The 22,500-nt window shown below is 43.4% G+C and overlaps 1 protein-coding gene across 1 annotated transcript in view; it reads left to right on the forward strand.

Moving 5' to 3' along the window:
- elavl4 (ELAV like neuron-specific RNA binding protein 4) overlaps window positions 1-22,500 on the forward strand; it is a gene marked incomplete at its 3' end in the record, with an annotated part of 107,177 nt that overhangs the window by 38,869 nt on the left and 45,808 nt on the right. Inside the window, 4 exon segments of the mRNA XM_080431654.1 lie at window positions 2,726-2,812; window positions 9,296-9,337; window positions 9,339-9,395; window positions 9,397-9,550. Of these exon segments, the coding sequence (XP_080287780.1) occupies window positions 2,726-2,812; window positions 9,296-9,337; window positions 9,339-9,395; window positions 9,397-9,550 (340 nt within the window).

The following is a 22,500-nucleotide window of genomic DNA, read 5'->3' on the forward strand; positions in this document are numbered from 1 at the left end:
CAGCTTCTGGGTCAGTCTGATGTTTGATATTCATGGTTGATAAATTTAACAATTTTACTTAAATATATGGTAACAACATTAACCCTGGTGTCCCTATTAGGTGGTTAACCCATTCAATCCCCGGAACGCATCTGTGGAACCACTTAAACTATTATTTTATACATTGGCCATTCAAAAATAGCAGATCTACGACACCGAGTACGGCACAGAGTGCCGCGCCATGAACTTGTAGATCTGCTATTTGAAAAATCTCGAAAATGTGTGCAAATATTTGAATATATATATATTTTTTAAAGGAACATTTTTGACTCAAATCCTTGCTTCTGGGGGTCCCTGGAACAAAACATTTTGAGATGGGGTCGGCGGCCAAATACACATAATTTTGGGGGTCCTTGACATGAAAAGGTTTGTGAACCACTGATATTATAGCAACAATAGTTTAGCAACAAAGACATTTGTAGAATCGGCCTCAGGGCTAAATGGGTTAAGAACCGACCCCATCAAACTGAACCCTGTATAGGTCACAATCCAGCTCACACCTGTTAATGCCTACTTTAACACTGAGGTGATCTAAGCACGCTAAAAGCTGTGCAAAATACAGCTGGAAAAATGTAGCATTCTTATGGGCAACAATTGACCCCGCATTGGGACTCATTACTCATCATTACATTGGGACTCATTACATCACAGTATGTGTGTTGGCATTATATACTGCCAGTTTGGCCATGTTATATATATATTATGTACAGTATACAGTAACCCTTCGGCCTTCACACAGACTAAAACAAAGGTGGCAAAAGTTGGACAAATAAATAATTTAATACAAAATAAAAGAATAGCACCAAACAAAAGGTGGCAAAGGTGGACAAAATAAATAATGAAATAAAAAAACAAAAGAATAGCATCCGAACAAAGGTGGCAAAGGTGGACAAATAAATAAATAAAAATACAAGAATAGCACCGCTGTATTTTCACAGTACTGTATATAACCTGTCAGCAGAGGACACGGCACTCTGAAACCTCTCTTTTCACTTAACCTCCCTGCCCTTCCGTATCCCGCTCTTCCTTTTTGGAGCTGACAGTTCACTCTCATTTAGACCCCCATTATGCATTCTACCTTAAGTTTACAAGACACATTGACAACAGAACATGCCCGAGTCTCGCTCCCCTCTCTCTCCCTCCGTCTTTGTTCTCCTTCCGCCATCTCTGTCTCTACCCCTCCCTTTGAAGTGTTGGAAGTATCTTCTTCCCCATTACTCAACCCGTCTCTTCTCTTCCTTCGCTCCTCTCCTCCTCTCCTCTCTCCGTCTGATCTCTCGCTCCCTCCCTCTGTCTCTGTGAAGGAGTAAACGAAGGCAGAGGTCAGCCCTTCCTCTCGGTCTCCTCTCCCGGCTAAATTGGCTGCTCATAGTGGCTCCAGCCGGCTACGGGGCGTTTGAGCCCTCGCTCAGGAGAAGCCAGAGAACAGACTTCCTCCTCATTTGTGGTGCTTTCTGTCTCAACAACCAGCGGCTTGTTTACCCACAGAGAATGAGAGGGAAGCCCTCATTATAAACTCTGCCAAGGTCACTTTAGTCGCCGCACCAGTCTGCCTGCATGCTATACAGCAGAGACACACACGCACGCACACGCACGCACACACACACACACACACACACGCACACGCAAACACACACACGCAGAGTTAGTGCAGCTCTCGGTGAAGCTGCTGAAATGATGGACACTTAAGGCTACTAGTACTGTATATATTAAGCACGGTACACAGAAGAAAGAGACAGTACCTTTACTGCTGCTAGTATCTTGGCCATTGTATGCAACATTTTTGTCCATCGGTTTGACTAATCCTGTTTTTATTAAAATTTTAAGCTCGACGATAATAAAAAAAAGATATCAATGAAAAAGTGAATTCAAAATATTAAATGCCAATAATGCCAAGAAATGTATCTTGGCCGAGGTTTACTAAAACAACAAAAAAGAAAAAGCCACCTACAGTATCTTTGTTTTAGTGTGACTGCTGGGGTTACTATACCAACGTGTCTGCTGTATCAAAGCTCGGGCGACTTTGTACTTTGAGGGGTGACACGAAAGCTGAGGCAAAGCAGAAGGCACTTCAAGGTTTTTAACCACTTTCAACCCTGAACCCGGCAGCCTTATTTTGGGCTATTTCACACAAATTTGTGAAATAGCACGAAGTGTAAAATAGGGCATTAGTGGTTAACCCATTAAGACCGGGAACGCATCTGTGTCATTCTAGATTTCTTTGGGCTATTCAAAAATAGCAGATATACAAGCTCAGCGCGGCACCGAGTGCCGCGCTATGAGCTTGTAGATCTGCTATTATTTTGAAAAATGTTGAACAAATATTTTTTTCATATTTTTCAAAAAACTGATTCAGAAAACATTTTAAGAATAGGACTCAGGCCTTAACGGGTTAATTGGCTATTCACATAAAGCCGTAAATCCAACAGGCCGGAAGGAAGTGGACTCCAACTGGAGAGGTTCCACTTCCCTCCGTTTACTTGATTTGTCGCTATAGTCACCGTTCGCAATGCAAAGTCGGCGGGGCTTCAATATGTAACGAACCAACCGCCCTCACACACCTCCCTCGACCCTGACCCCCAGCCCCACCCACCCTCAAATACCCCTCTGTAAAGTGAATGTGTGATGTTGACCAATGGGCCGTGCGTCCCTTCCCTCCCCTCCCTCCCTGTGCTCCGCTCCATAGGGGTCGACAGAGACACAGTGGCGTCAGGCAGAGCTCCCACAGCTCCAGGGCTGGGCAGAGAAGGGATTGCTGACACAGCCAAAGATGGTAAGAGAGACCGCTTGCACGCCAAATGGATGGCTCCAGCCATTTACACACCATGAAGTAATATGATCTGATACTGTACTGTGCACACACACACACACACACACACACACACACACACACACACACACACACACACACACACACACACACACACACACACACACACACACACACACACACACACACACACAACGTGTGCGTTGGAGGAGATGCTGCTGACTGGATGGGGTGATGTTGATGGAATGAGTGTAGAGAGGATTTTTGTGCAGAGAAAGCAGGTATTCTTCTCCTGTTCCATTCAGATGGTAAATAGTGAACTTTTGAAGCAAGTAAAAAAGCAAGAACAAAGCTAACCCTATAGCGCTAGCGGAGAGAAAAAATAAACAGCAAATAAAAGATAAGATATGTCTCACAATTGAAAGGCTTGTGGATTAAAATTTAAAAATAGTTAGGAAAAACCTGTTACAAATCAATAATGCTCAGGAACGTGCTACGCCCAAGGGCATCTCTAATGAAGTATTCCATTCCTCAACCTTCAATCTCCAGACGCATGGCCCTTTGAGGTTTTTCTTTATTCTCTCTCTCTCTCTCTCTCTCTCTCTCTCTCTCTCTCTCTCTCTCTCTCTCTCTCTCTCTCTCTCTCTCCCTTGCACTGAGCATTTATAAGCTACTGAAATCCCAGAGGCAGATCCCTCTTATGAACTCTACCTCTGTTACAGTTAAGGACACTCCAACCCGTCATTCTCAACATGCTGGGTTTAAGAAGGACCATCGGTTAGCTTGCGTTCTGTAGCATTTTTACTTTCGAGGCTAGCTAGCGAGCTCTCGAATTCAGCTTTAGCTTCTAACAAAGGATTGCCAACGTTAGCATCAGAGCCTCAACGCTGGTTAGTTCTGTCCACTAGTCCAGTGGTTCTCAATCAGTGGTCCGGGGACCACCAGTGGTCCTTGAGGGGGTTCCAGGTGGTCCCCAGATAAATGATGGAGAGTTGGTAACCAAATGGACCCTTATAAGTCTTTAACCCTTGAATGTAAAATGAAACCAAATGTACCCTTGCGGGTCCATTTGGTTTCATTTTACTCTCTCAAGAGTTCAATTATTGTTAAACATCTGCATTACTTAATTTACAAGAAGTCTATACACATTTACAGAATATAGAATAATTGTTATTTTGATCAACATTTGCCTGTTGTCTCTCCTATTGGTACCAACATCAATGCAGCATGGAATTGTGGACAAAATCCTATCCAACAATAACTATATTCTATATTCTACGTTTTGGGTCTGAGAGTCTAAATCTCATCAAACGGTGGTTCCGTGGCTCAAATGCCGAATAAATAATGGGCCTTGAATCCTTGATATGAAAAAGGGTTGAAAAACCACTGCACTAGTCAGTCAGTTTTATGTCTATGTGAGTAAAAGAGCGTGCGTCTTGAGGGTGACTCGTGTTCCCTACAGCTAACCAGAGCTATGTTGCGTTGTGCCTAATCAGGAGGCATGCAGTGAGAGCCGTCCATATCGCCGGGGCTCCTCAGTAGGAGGTGTAGGGGAGAGCCTGAGAGAGGCCCCCACCACCAAAGCCGAGTGGTGCCGCTGAGCTGCGCTGGCGCTGGTGGGCAGGCACAAGGAGAGGAATATAATTGGCCGTCGGGAACTCGGCAGGTCCCTGTTAATTAGCGGTGGCCATTTTGGTGTGAAAACTCCTCAGAAATACGTCCCACGGAGTTGAAAGTCTCTCTGACAGAATGGAGCGCAGCGGGGAACGTAAACAGATTTAATAAGGCCCTCTCCAATCAGCTCTGCCAGGGCTAGATGCTTTATATTCCCCTCTCTCTCTCTCTCTCTCTCTCTCTCTCTCTCTCTCTCTCTCTCTCTCTCTCTCTGTTGTGATAGTGATGAGTGAGTGAAGAAGGATACTGTCAAAAGAACAATTTGCATGCGGCTCTCATCTTGAGAGCTTTTAGACGGCTCCCTGTCTGTTTGTTTTCAGCTGTGGGCTCAGGGCATTGTTCACAGTGTGCGCGTTCTCCAACTCACTGCAGATGCTACAGGAATGTGTCACTGTGGGTGTGCGTGCGTGTGCGTGTGTGAGTGTGTGTGTGTGTGTGTGTGTGTGTGTGTGTGTGTGTGTGTGTGTGTGTGTGTGTGTGTGTGTGTGTGCGTGTGTGTGTGTGTGTGTGTGTGTGTGTGTGTGTGTGTGTGCGTGTGCGTGTGCGTGTGTGTGCGTGAGTGTGTGTGAACTGAGAGGAATGAAGCAGACGCAAGGTGGACATGTGGCTTGTACTCTCTCCTGGAAATGTGTGGACTTTGTCCAGCCACAATGGGGTAGAGGATGAGAATAGAATGGAAAAAATAACGGAACATTTTAAGCATCAGAGAGTAATTAATAAGAAATGCACCTTATTTTAAGTAAGGATTGGCGGAGGGGAAATTCAACTATCAGTTTGCAGACTCATATTATTTTATGAAATAGAATATACCCATAAGTTCAAGGTAATGCCGTTCTCCACAATGCAAATGTATACGTCTACATTATGCAACATAATCTAGTATCAAACTATTTCAGTTCTGCATGAATAAATCCAAATCAAATACCCTCCTGAAAATATAATTGCCGTTTTTATAAATCGTTTTATTTATCAATACATTCAAATAGAATTCATCAAAAAAAAATATTTGCATTGATTTATCTGTCTTATTTTATTTCAATGTAATGAATTTCAGATGATACTAGTAACTGATGTAGGGTTTGAGATGGTAGGAGAGTCTTTATGTGTACAGTATGTCCTTTTTTATATGTTTTTGTTCTGTGTTGTTGGATTGTTTTCTTGTTGTGTGTCGTGCTTTGAGGACCCCCTCGAAAACGAGATGCTGCATCTCAAGGGGCTTATCCTCTAGTTAAAGTTCCAAATAAAGATAATTTAACATTGACAGACTTTGGAAAGTGCATGAAATTAGCATTGTGCCATATTATTAGAACACAAGTCCAGCCTTTTGATAATCCAGAAATAGTAGTAGAGTTGTGTGTTATTTCTTTTAGCTCAAACTAGCCCTGCTTCTATACGTTCTGGCTGTGTACGTTGTATTTAGATAAGACATAGTCAGCTGATTTAGTAATATAATAATCATTTGATTTAGTCAAACTCCTTAATGTGATTTTAGGCAAGATTCTGAACTCTTAAAAAAGAAATTAAGAATCAAACTTTTCTTTCATACGTCAGTGTTTCTAGTTTGTGACAACAACACACATTGTTTTGTTCAACGCACCATACAAGTACAGCATAGTATATATTGATTTATATGTACTGTATATTAATGCCGGCATATTGTTTTAAAAAAGCAATAGGGAATGTCTGTGTTTTGCTTTGTTTTATTTTTATTTTTACTCTTTATAAAAGAATGATATTTTGTTGTATGTGTAGCTGTGTTATATTCCTATCAGCTATTCTCAGAGTACAATAACTATATTATGCACAGTTGGCCTACAGCAACTTACGTTGGCGGCATTGATAGGCAAACGCATAACAACAACTTACATCATAACACATTACTCAGAGTTCAGAACTAAATGCATCACAGGGAACGCAAGATAAACAACAGGGTTAAACTTTATATCAGACTATAAATACCTTTCAGTACTACATATGCTGCGTATATTCCAATGCATTGGTTCTCAAAGTGGGGTCCGGGGACCCCCAGGGGTCCTTGGGGGGGGTTCCAGGGGGTCCCCAGCAAAATGTGTTAATATAGCATCACAATAATTTCAACCTTTTATACTTAAGCTATTCAGAAATAGCAGATATACAAGCTCATAGCGCGGCACCGAGTGCCGCACTATGAGCTTGTAGATCTGCTATTTGTGCAAACATTTGTGCAAATCTTTGAATATATATATTTTTTTAAAGCAAACATTTGTAACTCAAATCTTTGCTTCTGGGGGGTCCCTGGAACAACATATTTTGAGATGGGGGTCCGCGGCCAACTACATATAATGTCGGTGGTCCTTGGCATGAAAAAGTTTGAGAACCACTGTTCCAATGGACACAACGGGGCAACAACAGGGATACCTTTCGGCCAGGCGGCGTAAACAATAGAACAATGTCTTCCTGTACCATTGTAGCAATGTCTCTTATGTTCTTATGTTTCAAAAGCCACTCCATCTTACCCCTGTTGTGATTAGATTTAGACGTGGCTGCTCTTTCCATCTGGGGCCCACTGATATTAAACAGAATATAACCCCCAGCACAGAATCAGGAAAAAACACACAAACACGCGGCACCCTGGCTTAAAGCTCTTAATGCTCTGCTTTCTCATCTAACTGGATCGACAGCCTGAAACAAAACCCGATAATTTGATCAAACGCATGCAAATGGATGCATATAATTTACACGTACCAGTAAGCATTGAAGGGAGAATGGGGCTTTATTTAAAGACGTAGTCGAACTCTCTTCAGCCTGCCCCCTGTCATTCTCCTATCTATCTATCTATCTATCTATCTTACTTAAGCTATTCAAAAATAGCAGATATACAAGCTCATAGCGCGGCACCGAGTGCCGCGCTATGAGCTTGTAGATCTGCTATTTTTGAAAAATCGTGAACATTTGTGCAAATCTTTGAATATATATATTTTTTAAAGTGAACATTTGTAACTCTCTCTCTCTCTCTGTCTCTCTCTGTCTCTCTCTCTGTCTCTCTCTCTCTCTCTCTCTCTCTCTCTCTCTCTCTCGTAAAGTCAGTCAGTTAGATGTGGTTGTCATTGCTACCTCCCAGAAACGCCCGCACCTACAGTATCAAAGCAGAGAAGAGAAGTTGCATCTCACCGTGTGCATGAATATTTAGCTGTGTATCTTCTCCCGCGTATCTGTTTGTGGTATTTATGGATGCTTAGAATTGTGACTAGTGTGTGCCGTGTGTATTTACTTTGTGACATCGCGTTGTTGTCTTTAGAGAAGCGTTGTGTTGCCATTCATTGTTCTTCTGATTTAGTCGGGTATGAAAATGAGAGCAGTGGTGTGCTGGTATAGACTCTCTGTAGTGTAGTTGAGGTTTGTTAGAGCTCGACCGATGCCAGATTTTTGGGTCCGATTTGGAGAGTCCTAGATCAGTGATTACCAAAGTTTTGAGCGATATATTTTTTTTTAAAGGAGAAAATAAAATAAAAAAAGAAAGAAAACAATGCAAAATCTTTAAATCAATGTGAACATTTTCGATTTGATTAAAGTTTCTATTTGAGAACATTTAACATACAAGCAAAATAAGAAACTAAACCTACAAATAACTTTTGATAGACTCTTAAGTACATGAAAGAAGACTTAACTTAGATTATGCAATGAACAAGCAAACATAAAATACACACTTAAACTGAACTGTAACCATGGCAAACTAGGTGGTGGGGTCTTAGCTTGGCCACACTCTCCTCAGCAGCATGCTCACCTCTCTCCCAGAACAGTAGTAACCACTACACACACACACACACACACACACACACGCACACGCACACACACACACACACACACACCACACACACAGAGAGTACATACTGTAGGTCCTCTCCAGTGCGCCCACCCACTCACCCACCCATTCTAATCTCAGCAAATTAACTTAATCTCAAAATCTGTTGTATTCCATTGAGTCACGTTCCTTAATGAAAATTTTGATTTTGTATGTAGGCGTGGAATTGGGACCAGGAGGCACAGCTGTTAAAATTGGCAAGAATTATTTGATAATAAAGCCACTGGAGAGCACCTTAAAAAAAGTGCCTTTTATTCAAATTAAAACGCCTTTGATCTGTATATCTATGATAAGAATAAACATAGTTTGAAAGTCTTACACTTACTGTAACTACTTTAACCCCGGACGGTGTCCCGATTTTGGGCATGTCATTCTAGGTGAATTTTTCCTTTTAAAAAATATCAGATTTACAAGCTCACAACACGTTGCACCACAACGCCTTGTGAGCTTGTAGAGCTAGTATTATTTTTAAATATAATTTGGAAGGTTTTTCTCCCCAGCAAATATAGCATCACAATAATTTGAACCTTTTATACTTAAGCTATTCAAAAATAGCAGATCTACAAGCTCATAGCGCGGCACTCGGTGCCGCGCTATGAGCTTGTAGATCTGCAATTTTTTTTTTAACCGGGAACATTTGTGCAAATCTTTGAATATATATATTTATTTTAAAGCGAAACATTTGTAACTCAAATCTTTTTTTGAACGTTTTGTGGTTAAAATAGCAGATATACAAGCTCTGAGCTTGTAGATCTGCTATTTTTGAAGAATTGTGAACATTTGTGCAAATCTTTGAATATATATTTTTAAAGCTAAGTTTTCATGTATATGCTGTATTCCCAAACAAAGTAGCCCTTTGCCCATAAACGCTCCCTCCTCCTCCTCCTCCTCGCTCCGTTGTCCCCTCCTCCCCACACACCCCCCCCCCCCCCCCCATCTCTCTCTCCTCCTCCTCCTCCTCGTCCTCACAGATCATCAGTAACATGGACACCCCGGTGACAAACGGCCCCAGCGGCGGGCGGCGGTGGCGGCACGACAGCCAACGGGCCGACCTCCAACAGCCGCGGCTGCCCCCTCGCCCATGCAGACGGGCGTCACGGACGACAGCAAGACCAACCTCATCGTCAACTACCTGCCCCAGAACATGACCCAGGAGGAGTTCCGCAGCCTCTTCGGCAGCATCGGCGAGATCGAGTCCTGCAAGCTGGTCCGTGACAAGATCACAGGTACAGACGGTAAACACACTCAGAGTTAATTTCTTCTTATTTTTAATAATTTTTAAGCTAAAAATGTTTAAAGCCATCAACTGACATCATGGATTTGGTTTTAGTGAAATCGCCAGTGCTCATTTATCCATTTGTAACTCCGACGGTGTACAAAATGTGAGCAAATGGCCTCTCACGGGTCCGTTTGGTTACATTTGTACCCTCTCAGAGTTAAAAGGAAACTTGGCCGATTTTCATCCTAAATTCCGCCGTTCTGATAATGTGGTAAATAGTGTTTAACCCATTAAGACCTGGAACGCATCTAAGTCATTTTACATTTCTTTGGCTATTCAAAAATAGCAGATATACCAAAAAAAAATTAAAATTTGTGCAAATCTTTGAATATATATATATTTATAGCGAACATTTTTAACTAAAATCTTGGCTTCTGGGGGTCCTTGACACACGTTGAGAACCACTGATATAGAAAAAAATACGTTTTAAAAAATAATAATGATTTAGAAGACATTTTGTATGATCGGCCTAAGGTATTAATGGGTTAAGGTCCTAATTGCTAACATGTATTAATTAGGAGAGCCTGTGGAGTCATTTGTGTGTTGGCTGTATAGTACCTGGATGACCTGTTTCTCTGCATGAACGCATGGTACATATTGTCCAATGCACAGCGGATATATTTAATGCTGACTATCCCACGGACTGCAGTTTTGTCTGTATAGCCTGTAGGTCTGAAAAGAAATGTCTCTGCAAATATACACACACGCAAAGAATGTTATGTTTACATATTTTCACAGACATAACACGGAAGTTCAAAGAGGTAAATCGGGGGTATGACTGGGCTGGCGTATACAGGCTTATGCACGCCCCGGGTCAAATACAATTTGGAGCCGTTCCAACAACAAAAAAAACGACTGAAGTGCATGCAAGGTTTCAGTGCCTGGAGTATAGAATCCAACGTGTGCTCAAAAACGCTACAGCTCAGCATCACTGCAGCAGCAAAAAAAAAAAAAGAAGCTCCACATGTTCTCTAGAGGTGTTTGAATTAACCCATTAAGGCCTGACGGTTTCCGATTCTACAAAATGTCTTCTAAATCCTAACAGTTTTCTGAAAAATCGTATGTTTCTATATCAGTGGTGCTCAAACCTTTTCATGTCAAGGACCCCCAAAATGATATGTATTTGGCCGCCGACCCCCATCTCAAAATATTTTGTTCCAGGGCAAAGATTTGAGTTACAAATGTTCGCTTTAAAACGATATATATTCAAAGATTTGCACACATTTTCACGATTTTTCAAAAATAGCAGATCTACAAGCTCGTAGCGCGGCACTCGGTGCCGCGCTATGAGCTTGTATATCTGCTATTTTTGAATAGCCAAAGTGTAAAATAAATAATGATTTTTTTTTGCTCAAATAAAAAATGACACAGATGCGTTCCAGGTCTTAATGAATTAAGCAGCACTTCTCTGTGCTAATCGTGGCCTTAGTCAGGGGGCTAGTGGCTGTGTGGGTGGCCATATACAGCAGATGGATGAGGGGGGTGCCGCTCTCAGATAATGCCCCATAACGGCTTTCATTTAGCTCCTACTTACTGACACTCCTCTCCTGATAATCTCATTAAAGAGAGCAGCGGCAGACGGGCAGTCGCCCCACCACAACACTCAGGCGTTCTGGTAATAGCGGGCGGGCGGGCGCACCAGAGCCTTGCATAGTACATATACGTACGTGTATATGCCATCATTAGCCACTTATGCCCTATATGCTATACTTTGTCATATGAGGAACAGCGAAAATACAGGCTATCTACAATAATCTACAAACTCACAACGTGTCGCATGGTGACGCATTGAGAGCTTGTAGTTCTTCTATTTTCACTCATTCTGAAACATTAAGAAAAAGAAGGCTTTTGGAGCATTTTTTTGAATATTTTCTCCTATAGTGATATGCCCAAAATAAGGATCTATGAGCTTGTAGATCTGCTATTTTTGAAAAATCGAGAAAATTAGTGCAAATCTTTGAATATATATATTTTTAAAGCGAACATTTGTAACTCGAATCTTTGCTTCTGGAACAAAATATTTTGAGATGGGGGTCCGCGGTCAAATACATATACATTTTGGGGGTCCTTGACATGAAAAAGTGTTAGGACCATTGGCTTAGCTTGGGGGGCATAGACCAATAAGGTTAATGTATCAAACACACACATGATTACTTAATTGCCAGAATAAAAAAAAACCCAATGGATTTGATACAACCCAAGTGCTAATAACATGTGCAATGTGAGCTATATTCCAGAGATGAACGGTGAACCCATTCTACTCCAATACTGCTCTTGCTCTACAAAGTCTATTTCTATAGCTATATACTGTACAACCATCCCTTCTCTCTTTCCCTATAATGGGCCTCAAAATGGGGCTTGAGAGTCACATCTACCAGGATAATGAGCGCCGGTGTGCGTGTGTGTGTGTGTGTACAGAAATACACACGCCAACCGCAGGACACAAATGCTCTCACCACTGCCATCATCATCTTTATCTCTCCGCCCAATTTTCGTCCCTCCAGTGTGATTTCACAGCCAAGGCAGAGGGAACCGAGCTAACAGCGGATATTTGGAGAGAGTTTAAAAACAGACCAAATCGTTGCAAACCTGCCATGGGGCCCTAAATGTAGGAGAGGGAGAGAGAGAGTGAGGGGGGGGGGGGGGAGAAAGAGAAGCATTTGTTCGCTCACTCCCGACACCATTTAGGGATACTTCTCTGCTCCGCCGCGCTACAAGGTCTCTCTGATGACTTAGCATCCACTCAAAGAGTGGTTATAAATAAACCCTGCCCTGCCTCTGTCTCCCCCTGCAGTGTGTGTACGCCTGCGTTTGCTCTCCCATGGGTGCAATTTTCCTCGTGCAAACTTTTAGGCTAACAAAGCACCGCTATATACCTCCCCGAGTTGTTTGGAAAACGCCGAGAGGTCTCTTCTCTCTGTCGCTTGCTGTCGTCCAAATCTTTAACCGAGCGAGCCATGTTGGCGAGAGGAAGCGCAGGAGTATAAAGACAAGGAACATGGTGGAGATAAGAAGGAGCATGGTGGGGATGGTTATCTTTTGTCTTGTTCAGAGTAGAAAACAAGTGTTAGGTAATTTAATTCAGATTGTGTACAAAATGTAACCAAATGGACGTGGAATTGTCCATTTGGTTACAAATGGATGAATTAACACTGAGGATTTTACTGTATTAATATCTGGGAACCAGGATGATCTTTCAGTGGTTATTGAGGAAATGAATGATGGGTAATGCTTTAAGCGTTATACTTGAAACCCTTTAGAATAATGTCTACAGGACATGCTGTCAAAGAATCTATTGTATTTTGTGACAGGGGTCATCTTTCCCCCACTGCTGTTATAGCAGCTTAAAGGAGTAGTTCACCCCCAATTTTTTTTATTTCATTTTCTATCATTTCCATCATTTACCGACCCCATGAAGCCTTGAATTCATGGCGATTTTTTTGTTTTTGTCGCATTCCTAAGCCAATAATTTAATGACCGGTGGTCTCCTTTGAACATTCGAACATTTTTAACTAAAATCTTTGCTTCTGGAGGGTTTCCTGGAACAAAATGTTTTGAGATGGGGGGTCCGCGGCCAAATTCATATCATTTCGGGGGTCCTTGACATGAAAAAGTTTGAGAACCACTGATCTAAATGGGGGTTATGGGAGCCCCCCCCCCCCCCCTTCTTCTTCCGCTTGGAGAGACACACCCACGGTCATTGAGCAGAGAGGCGTCTTGCTCAGTGCATGTGTATAGCGCTCTGGACATGATATCCAAAGTGCTCTGTCGCTCCAAAAAACACTTTCTGTGGACACGGCGGGCCCTAAAGGGGCTATACCCGGGATTTGAACCTGCGGGTTTCATCCCGTGTTGAGGGATGAAATTTCAACTGCTGAGTTATAAGACAGAAGTATACGCCTGTTTGGGCTGGGGAGATATTGTGCAATGAGCTTCAGGCAGTACCTCTTTTGTCAACCAGTTGTGGACGCATCTGTGTCAGTTTTTAGATTTGAGCTAAAACGCATTATTTTACACTTTGGCTATTCAAAAATAGCAGATATACAAGCTCATAGCGTGGCACCGAGTGCCGCGCTATGAGCTTGTAGATCTGCTATTTTTTGAAAAATGTAGAAAATTAGTGCAAATCTTTGAATACATATATTTTCAAAGCGAACATTTGTAACTCAAATCTTTGCTTCTGGGGGGTCCCTGGAACAAAATATTTTGAGATGGGGGTCTGCGGTCAAATACATATACATTTTGGGGGTCCTTGACGACGAAAAGTTGAGGACCATTGGCATAGCTTGGGGGGCATAGACCAACCACAAAACCACCGCAATTGTGTTAGTTATATTGTACTAGCCCATACCCGGTGATGCGTGCAGTCAAAGTATTAACAGACTTTGGGTTATGTGCTGTGCTGTACAGCAATGGTCCCGAACCTTTTTGGCCCCAAGGAGGACCCCTTCCTCCCATAGCTTGGGGGGCTGTAACCGTGGCGACGGATGTAAGCATGCCGACGATAGCTCCCATAGCCCGAATTCTTTTACGTAAAAAACGCTAATAAACAGCTTACATTTTGGGAGAGTGAAAAATGGGCGTCGCTTTGCCGTGCACATGCTAATGGTCAATGGCCGTGTGCAAATACAGAGCAATTGCTCAAGCCACTGAGGAGAACCGGGCAGAAGAGATTTTGGGGACAGACAGAGGTTTGGGGAATTATTGTAAGGCTTGTAAGGATTGGCTTAGGAATGGGACAAAAACAAATAATTATCTATGATTTCAAGTCTCCATGCGTGGGGTGACTAATCGATAGGAAAAAAAGTCATTTTGGGGGTGAACTATCCCTTTAAAATGAAATTATATTCACTAAAGTCTGGATAAAATAGTTTGCACATAGTATTGAGCAAGTGCTGTACTGTATGTGTATTTGTGTGTTCTCTGTGTGTGCGTGTGCGTGTGTATGTGTGCGCGCGTGTGCGGACATCCCGGATAACCTGAGAATGTGTGTTGACAAGGTGTGAACACCTGAGCCTCAGTGGAGCCACATCGGAAGAAAGATAGGCAGGTCCTCAGCTTCCTGTCTTCTTCCATGTGGACCTGCTCCTGTCAGCTCCGATGACGCCAGTGTGGCGTGAGGGCCTTGGCGGGCGCGGCGCGGGGACGGACACGGGCACTCCAGCTTCGTCTGTCACCCCGGTTGACTTCAGCCAGGATGAAAAGCCACCTCTGAGTGTCTCCCTGGCTCCCCACACACACACCCCCGCCCCCCCCCCTGCCTCCGTGCATGCCTGTCTCCGTGACTGCCTGGCTGCCTACACGGCCAACTCATAACACACCAGGGACCTGCAGGTTAATCTTTTATTTAAGGCCAGCTTACACGCACCTAGCTGTAGCCCACACACACACACACACACACTTGTACACCTCCACCTGCCTGCCAGCAGCCACAGATGCGAGGGCAATGCCAGGCAGAAAAGCTGTTTTGTAGTTCAGTGTACTGCAGTGTTGATTTCGTGATTTTCGTCGACTAAAACTATGACGGAAAAGTTTGTCGACTACCTTTTTTCACTGACGAAAACTAAATAAAAACTGAATGAAAACTAAGCTATGATGACTAAAACCAAGACTAACTATATTGACAATTTCGTCAACAAATAACAACTAGACTAAAATGTCAGGGAGGGACGAGTGGAGAAGAGATCCAGTAGAACTAAAAGACAAGTCATTTTATGTTTGGGTGGCGCTCGGGTGTTGCGCTTGAAAATAGCAGATCTACAAGCTCACAACGCGTCGCAGCGCTTGTAGATCGGCTATTTTCAACATGCAGCCAAGTGTAAAATCCGCCATTACGACCAAGGCACCGCCAAAATACATTTTAGTCGACTAAATCAACTGTAGATTTAGTCGACTATAATCTTATGATATTTAGTCGACTAAAACTAGACTAACAGTAAAACATTTCAGAGACTAAAATATGACTAAAACGAAATGGAATTTGATTCAAAAGACTATGACTAAAACTGTGAAAAGAATTGCTGTCAAAATCAACACTACTGTTAGCGTGTCCGTTTGACGTTGTGGCGTTTTCATTTGACTACCTGCACACATGGCCGGGAAAGGGTTTATGGCCTTACCCGTTGGCATTACTCGTAACCAGTGAACTACGCAGAAGGGAGCTGGCACTGTCCCTAAACGGTATCTTGCGGCCGCTACACCCGCCATTCATTAAGCCGACTCCGTTGTTTGCGCCTGGAAGTGTGCCCGCGGGCGTGTTGTTGCGCTTTCCTTAAAATTGCTATCTTGCCCACACACGTTTGAGAAAGCGCATTATTCTCCTATAATCAGCAGAAGGGAGAGTGTCAATTCCTTGTGTCAATTGTGTTTATATAAGATGATAGTCTATTCAAGGAAGATAATTTGTGCTGCGCGTGATGCCATGCTCTCAAAATAACACAAATCCGTTTTATTCATCAATTACGCAGGAAATAATGAACTGATCACAATATTAGAAAATTCTCTCTAATCAGTAACATGTAGGTGATACTTATGTCTATCAAATATTGTTTTATTGAAAGGCAATCAAAGGCTAGAGCGTATGAGGCAAACGTTGGTTGTATGGTGTCCAACGGGCGCCCAATGCGGCTGCAGAGTTCATGTTGGAATGAAGTGATTGTGAATGTGATTGTCATTACAATTTTACCGTAATCCACAAAAGTGTGACTGCTAATTCCTTGTGTCATTAAATTGTGTTTTTTATCAGCAGTTGCCAGTTAAGCTTATCAAAGACTAATACAATGTCGTTAAGATCTGCGTTTGCTATAACGACACCAGACCATTTCCTTTAATTAATCCAGAACACAAGCAGATTGCTGTAATTTAAAGTTCTCTATAACCAGCAATGTGTGAGTGATAATTCTGTGTATGAAATATAATTTTATTCCAAGGCAACGTCGCTCTTCCATGGGCAGAGAGGGAGAGAGCGTAAGATTGGCTTGCGCAGTCTTCTCTTAAAGCAATGGCATCTGGCACTTGACGTTATTGGTTGTATTATTGTAATGCCCAAACAACACCTATGCATAATGTAACGGGTGTGCAGGTGTTTTAGGGATAAGGCTGGTGTCCTTTTGCACGGGAATGCCCCTTGCGCAATGCTAAATCCCCAATTAGTGGATTCAGGATCTTTGAATGAAAATAGGGCTGTTAGTATATTACGTTATGTCAAGGATAGGATTCCTTTGAGGCACTGAGAACCACAGATGGCTTAGTGTTTATTTTATTTTATTATTATTTTATTTTTTTCATTCTAAAGGAGGCTAAACATCTATTAAAGCTCAAACTCGCCGGTCTAAAAGCTCACATCTCTAGCCAGAGTAGAAGCAAGCGCTCCTCACTCAGATGCTAATAACGCGAATAAACACACACCCTTGGGGAGAGCTTGGGAAATTTATTGTGAACCAAGCAACATACTGAATGCAAACTTTTAATGGAATACATTAAAGTGCTATAGCTTCTGGCCATCCGTCCATGCATCCACTCCCCCCACGCGTACGTGCGTGTGCATGCACGCACGCACACACACACACACACACATGCACGTACACATGCACACACACACACACACATAGGCAGAAATGGAATTGACTGATCCTTGTCAGTTAGTCATTTTTCAGGATCATTTTTCAGCATCAGCTGCATTCCTGCTGGATAAATGAATGCATTTGTTTTCATAATGACATGGCAGAGAAGAAAATGGCGTTTTCATGCGGCAACAAGAAATGATTGCGTCTGTGGTTTTTAGCATCTTGATACAAAAAAGGAATTTCATATTCCGAGAAACAATCATTCCTTTTGCATTCTCCACTGGCCCAATAATTACTGTAGCCAATAGCGAAGCGTCCACATTTGGGGCGAGATAGACAGGAGAGGTCATTTTTCATGCGTATTTGGGAGACAGTTGTTTACCAGTGTGGCTGTGGGTCTATGCCCTACTTTGGGTGTCTGTGATGATACCTGCTGCCTCAGGCAGTAGCACCACACACATACTGATAGTACACCGCACTTTTTACACACAACACTTTTTTTTTCTTTCTTTTTTTTTCTTTCCTTTTTGTTGGGATGAAACGTCCCCGTCTTTAACATTCCTCTCGTCACCATCCATTTGTTGGTTTTACTCATGGAATCAGGGGATCTGATGCAAATCATGGTGACAAAGTAGCACGCCAAGCAGATGTTGGCTATGAAAAATACATGGACTGTTATGTCGGCTGTGGAGGAGTCAGAGCCAGCACCCCTCTCTGAGTCACTGACAGAGGAGTCAGAGCCAGCACCCCTCTCTGAGTCACTGACAGAGGAGTCAGAGCCAGCACACCTCTCTGAGTCACTGACAGAGGAGTCAGAGCCAGCACACCTCCCTGAGTCACTGACAGAGGAGTCAGAGCCAGCACACCTCCCTGAGTCACTGACAGAGGAGTCAGAGCCAGCACACCTCTCTGAGTCACTGACAGAGGAGTCAGAGCCAGCACACCTCTCTGAGTCACTGACAGAGGAGTCAGAGCCAGCACACCTCCCTGAGTCACTGACAGAGGAGTCAGAGCCAGCACACCTCTCTGAGTCACTGACAGAGGAGTCAGAGCCAGCACACCTCTCTGTCTTAGGCTAAGCCCCTGACAGAGGAGTCAAAGCCAGAAAATCCACATTTATCTTTCTTTGTTTTTGGGCGGTGTAGCCGCCCCTATAAGTGGGGTTGGGACACCTCATTAGTACACCCTTCGCTGTACTGTGATTGGCTCATAATTAGTACACCCCTAGCATTAGTACACCCCTAGCTGTACTGTGATTGGCTGACTCTATTGGCTGACTCTATTCAGCACTGTGATTGGCTAGCGAGACACATGATGAAATGAATAACCTATAAGTAGGACTATGCACTTAGAAAAAAAATTTTTTTTTAAAAGTGAGCTGCCATCACTGTGATGACCACTGTGATGACCACACCGCCCACTTCACACTGGGTGTGATTTTTTATTAATGAATGCCCGCCCTATTTCATATGACAGTGTCACGCAAAGGTATAGGGAAGCCCAAAATAAGGACGGCAGGTTAAAAGTAGCCGTGTAGTTATAGGACACATATACCACATGGGCTCAAATGCCTAGCAGCGAGTCCCCGGTTTGATTCCCGGCTGCCCGGATCCATTTGCTGCATGTCACTCCCCTACTCTCTCTCTCTCTCTCTCCGTGTTTCCTGTCTCTTGTGCCTGTCAGATAAAGGCTCAAAAAAGAAGTTAAGTCTGTCTGTGGCTTTTATAAATACGTAAGCAATGAACAGTATTAACAAGAGCTTATGACTAAATAATAACATGTTATTTTTTTCCATTTCTGAACATGTAATGGTTTTGGACATACGGCACAAGGTTTCCACCTGACTGCAATGATATGAATGTCTGCTTTGAAACCCCCACTCCCATCTCAGGTTGGCTCGGCTCAGCTCACTTCACACGCAAATACCAGCACATCATGCTGCGAGCGTACCTCAAATAGCTTTCATTTTCAATCCATTTTGCGTGCCCCTCCCCCCCTTATATATAGCTCGCACACACACACACACACACACGCACACGCACACACAAACACTGTCTAACAGGGAGGCAGATCAAATATTCACCACATAAACCTGAGTTTACCTACCATTTCTGTTGCTACTGAAATATGCATCGAGAACGTGCTCAGGAGCAGAGCCGAGGCTCTCTGTGTTTAAGAATGCAAGCCGAGCTGTTTCTCACATCATTACAAGAGTGATGGGAACTGAATGTGCCGTTAGCCGTCTGTCTCCTGTCGTATACCCAACGCGCGACGTCGTACCATCCATCGAGTCCATTTTCACCTTTTCAAAACCCCTACAGCATGCATGCATCATGCAATGTTCTTCTGTGGCGATTTGAAACCATTATGCGTTACGCGCTTTAAATCCTCAGTGCAGTGGGTACAATGTTTATGTACCAGATACGGGGATGCTTTAATGTGAGACCTGAAATGGCTGAAGGCTGAAGATAGCGTCAACAGTGTGTGTGTGTGTGGGTGGGGAGGTTCTTGACATCTCCAAACGCCAGGTATTAAGTCCAGATACCTGCTGCTGAAGTCCAGATACCCGCAGGCGTATGCACATTAACATCTAAGTAGAATGTCTCTCTCTTTTACCTATATCGTCCTTCTTCCCTCTGCGGAGGACCTTGCTGACTGAGTGAAAAAATCCTGTATCCATTTTCACACTTATCCTATATTAAAACCGGCCAGCGGGCGGGCTGGACCTCTAACGTCATTCTCACTCAGCCATAAACAAACCACGGGCCACGTCACTATGACAACATATTCATAAACAAACCACGAGTCAGCTCCATACATGGACGCTTTTGAAATTGAGTCTATATAGGAAGTAAAAGTTCATATGAATGGCCTGTGGTTTCGCTGTTTTCCCCCTGCTGGTGTCAGAAGAAATAACGCTCTATGCAAGCGGATGGGTTTTTGCCAAACTTTACACTTGATTTTATTACCTTAATAAACATCTTTATAAATACTTTATGCTTCCAGTTGCTATAGTTTAAAGTCTTCTGTCAATCACCATACTATGCGTTTTGGTAAATTATGGTCCCATTTATTGACGATAAAGTAGGGTATGCTGTAGGAGGGACGTGGCTAACTTGCGATGCTTTGATTGACAAGCTACACAACCAATAGCATTAATTCCCCACCCCCGCTCGGGTCCCAACCAATAGCATTGGTGCACCCGATATAGAAAGATGGCGGATTTGAAATCGCTGAAAAATAGGCTTCATTTACGGTCTGTATGTCTGTGGGCGTAACTTTGTCCATACTTTTTACTGTCTATGACTATGACTCAGATATATTGGTGGGTGTCCGAACCTCTAGTAGGTTAAATTAGCCCCCAGAATGTAGCCTTGTAGAGCTTGCTTGTCCCCTCCATGGCTCTTCTAATCCCTCCACCTCAGACTTGCGTCCCATCACCCCCCACTCTGCCATTTACTTGGGGACATAGAGGCTTCGTCAGCCTCGGATACAAAATCTGAATGTCACTTTAAGTGCTCCATACCCTGGGTTAGAGGTTCGACAGAGAGTCTGTCCCCTTGTCCAGTTTGCAGGCCTGGGGGGGCTTGCTTGCTGACATCCTGTGCTGTCAGGACTTAGGGGGGGGTGTAGGCGCCACCAGACATCAGGACTGATGTAACAGGGCTGTCCTAGATTCACACAGAGGGTCCTCTCCGTCTGTCAGCTCGCCTCCATCTCGATCGCTTCAGTCAGCCCACTCATCATTGCAGGCTCCCAGTCGACTGGCCCCAAGGCCCAGGTGGCCGCCATGAGGGGGTGGTGCTCTACTGTATGTGTGTGACATGTATGTCTATGTACAGTATGTATGTATTGTATTTTCCCCCCTATGCTTGCATATATTTTTGCACCGTCCTGTGTGTCTTTGTATTAAGTGCAGTGTGTGTGTGTGTGTGTGTGTGTGTGTGCGTGTGCATGTGCGTGTGCACGTGCAGTATACTGTGTGTTGGTGGTGGAAGCGGGGCCTTGGGAACTGAGAGTGGGAAGCCTCCTGACTTTTACAGTGGCTGCTACCTTGGCAACCCCAGAGGAAAGATGTGTTGAATGAGTGAGTGGGAGAAGGGAGCCACACACAGTATACAGTTAGATATGTGTGTGCGGGGGATGTGGCACTGTTTATGGATTTTAGTTATTCAAACTGGCTCGATACGCGTTACAAGATATGCGGCTGTGGCTCGAATTACAGTATGTTGCTGGTCTCGTGCTTTGGCTTTATCTTCTTGCAAACTCCACCATGTACAGTAAGCATCACACTGGTGACTGAACCTCTGTGTAAAGGTAACCGAAGCTGGACTTGGTGACAGACTGAGTGCTTCCTAGTGTTGATTTTGACAGCATTTTTGTATTTAGTTTTAGTCATATTAGTCATCTGAAATGTTTTACTGTTAGTCTAGTTTTAGTCGACTAAATATCACAAGATTATAGTCGACTAAATCTACAGTTGATTTAGTCGACTAAAATATATTTTGGCGGTGCCTTGATGGCGTCGTAATGGCTGATTTTACACTTGGTTCCATGCTGAAAATAGCCGATCTACAAGCTCAACGCGTCGCAGCTCAACGTACCGCAGCACGACGCATTGTGAGCTTGTTGATCTGCTATTTTCAGATTGCAACACAACATAAAATGACTCGTCTTTTAGTTCTACTGGATCCCTTCTCCACTAGTCTAGTTTTTATTTGTTGACGAAATTGTCAGTATATTTAGTCTTAGTTTTAGTCATCGTAGCTTAGTTTTTATGTCGTTTTTATTTAGTTTTCTTCTGTGAATAAAGGGAGTCGACCAACATCTTTCATCATAGTTCTAGTCGACGAAATCAACACTGCATCACACTGACTGAACCTCTGTGTAAGGTAACCGATGCTGGACTTGAAGCTGGTGACAGACTGAGTGCTACGTGCTAACCTGACGTCAGGGAGCATATAGTGTCACCTAAAAAAGTCGCTGAAGGAGCAAGATGGGGGGGCAAAACTTCAGGACAGCGAAGGGAATAGGAAGCGAGCGTGATGCATGTCTTTTGACTTATTGCAATGTTTGCTTTCTTTACTCGTATTTAAAAAGGCTGACCGAACCGATTTGCCTGTTTCAGGGTTTACAGGGTGCATTAGTGTCATCTGCTGTGACGATCCCCCTCTCCTCTCCTCGCCTCTACTCTCCTCTCCCCTCCCCCTAGCTCCGGACAAACAGACAGACAGATACAAAACAGACAACAGAGGCACGGCATAAAAGTCACACTAGCGGTTAGCAGATGTCTAAGTAAGACACGTGTTGGCACAATCCACATTTGCACTCA

The sequence above is a fragment of the Gymnoscopelus braueri genome, assembly GCF_963280865.1.
Source record: "Gymnoscopelus braueri genome assembly, chromosome: 6".
NCBI lineage: Eukaryota > Metazoa > Chordata > Actinopteri > Myctophiformes > Myctophidae > Gymnoscopelus > Gymnoscopelus braueri.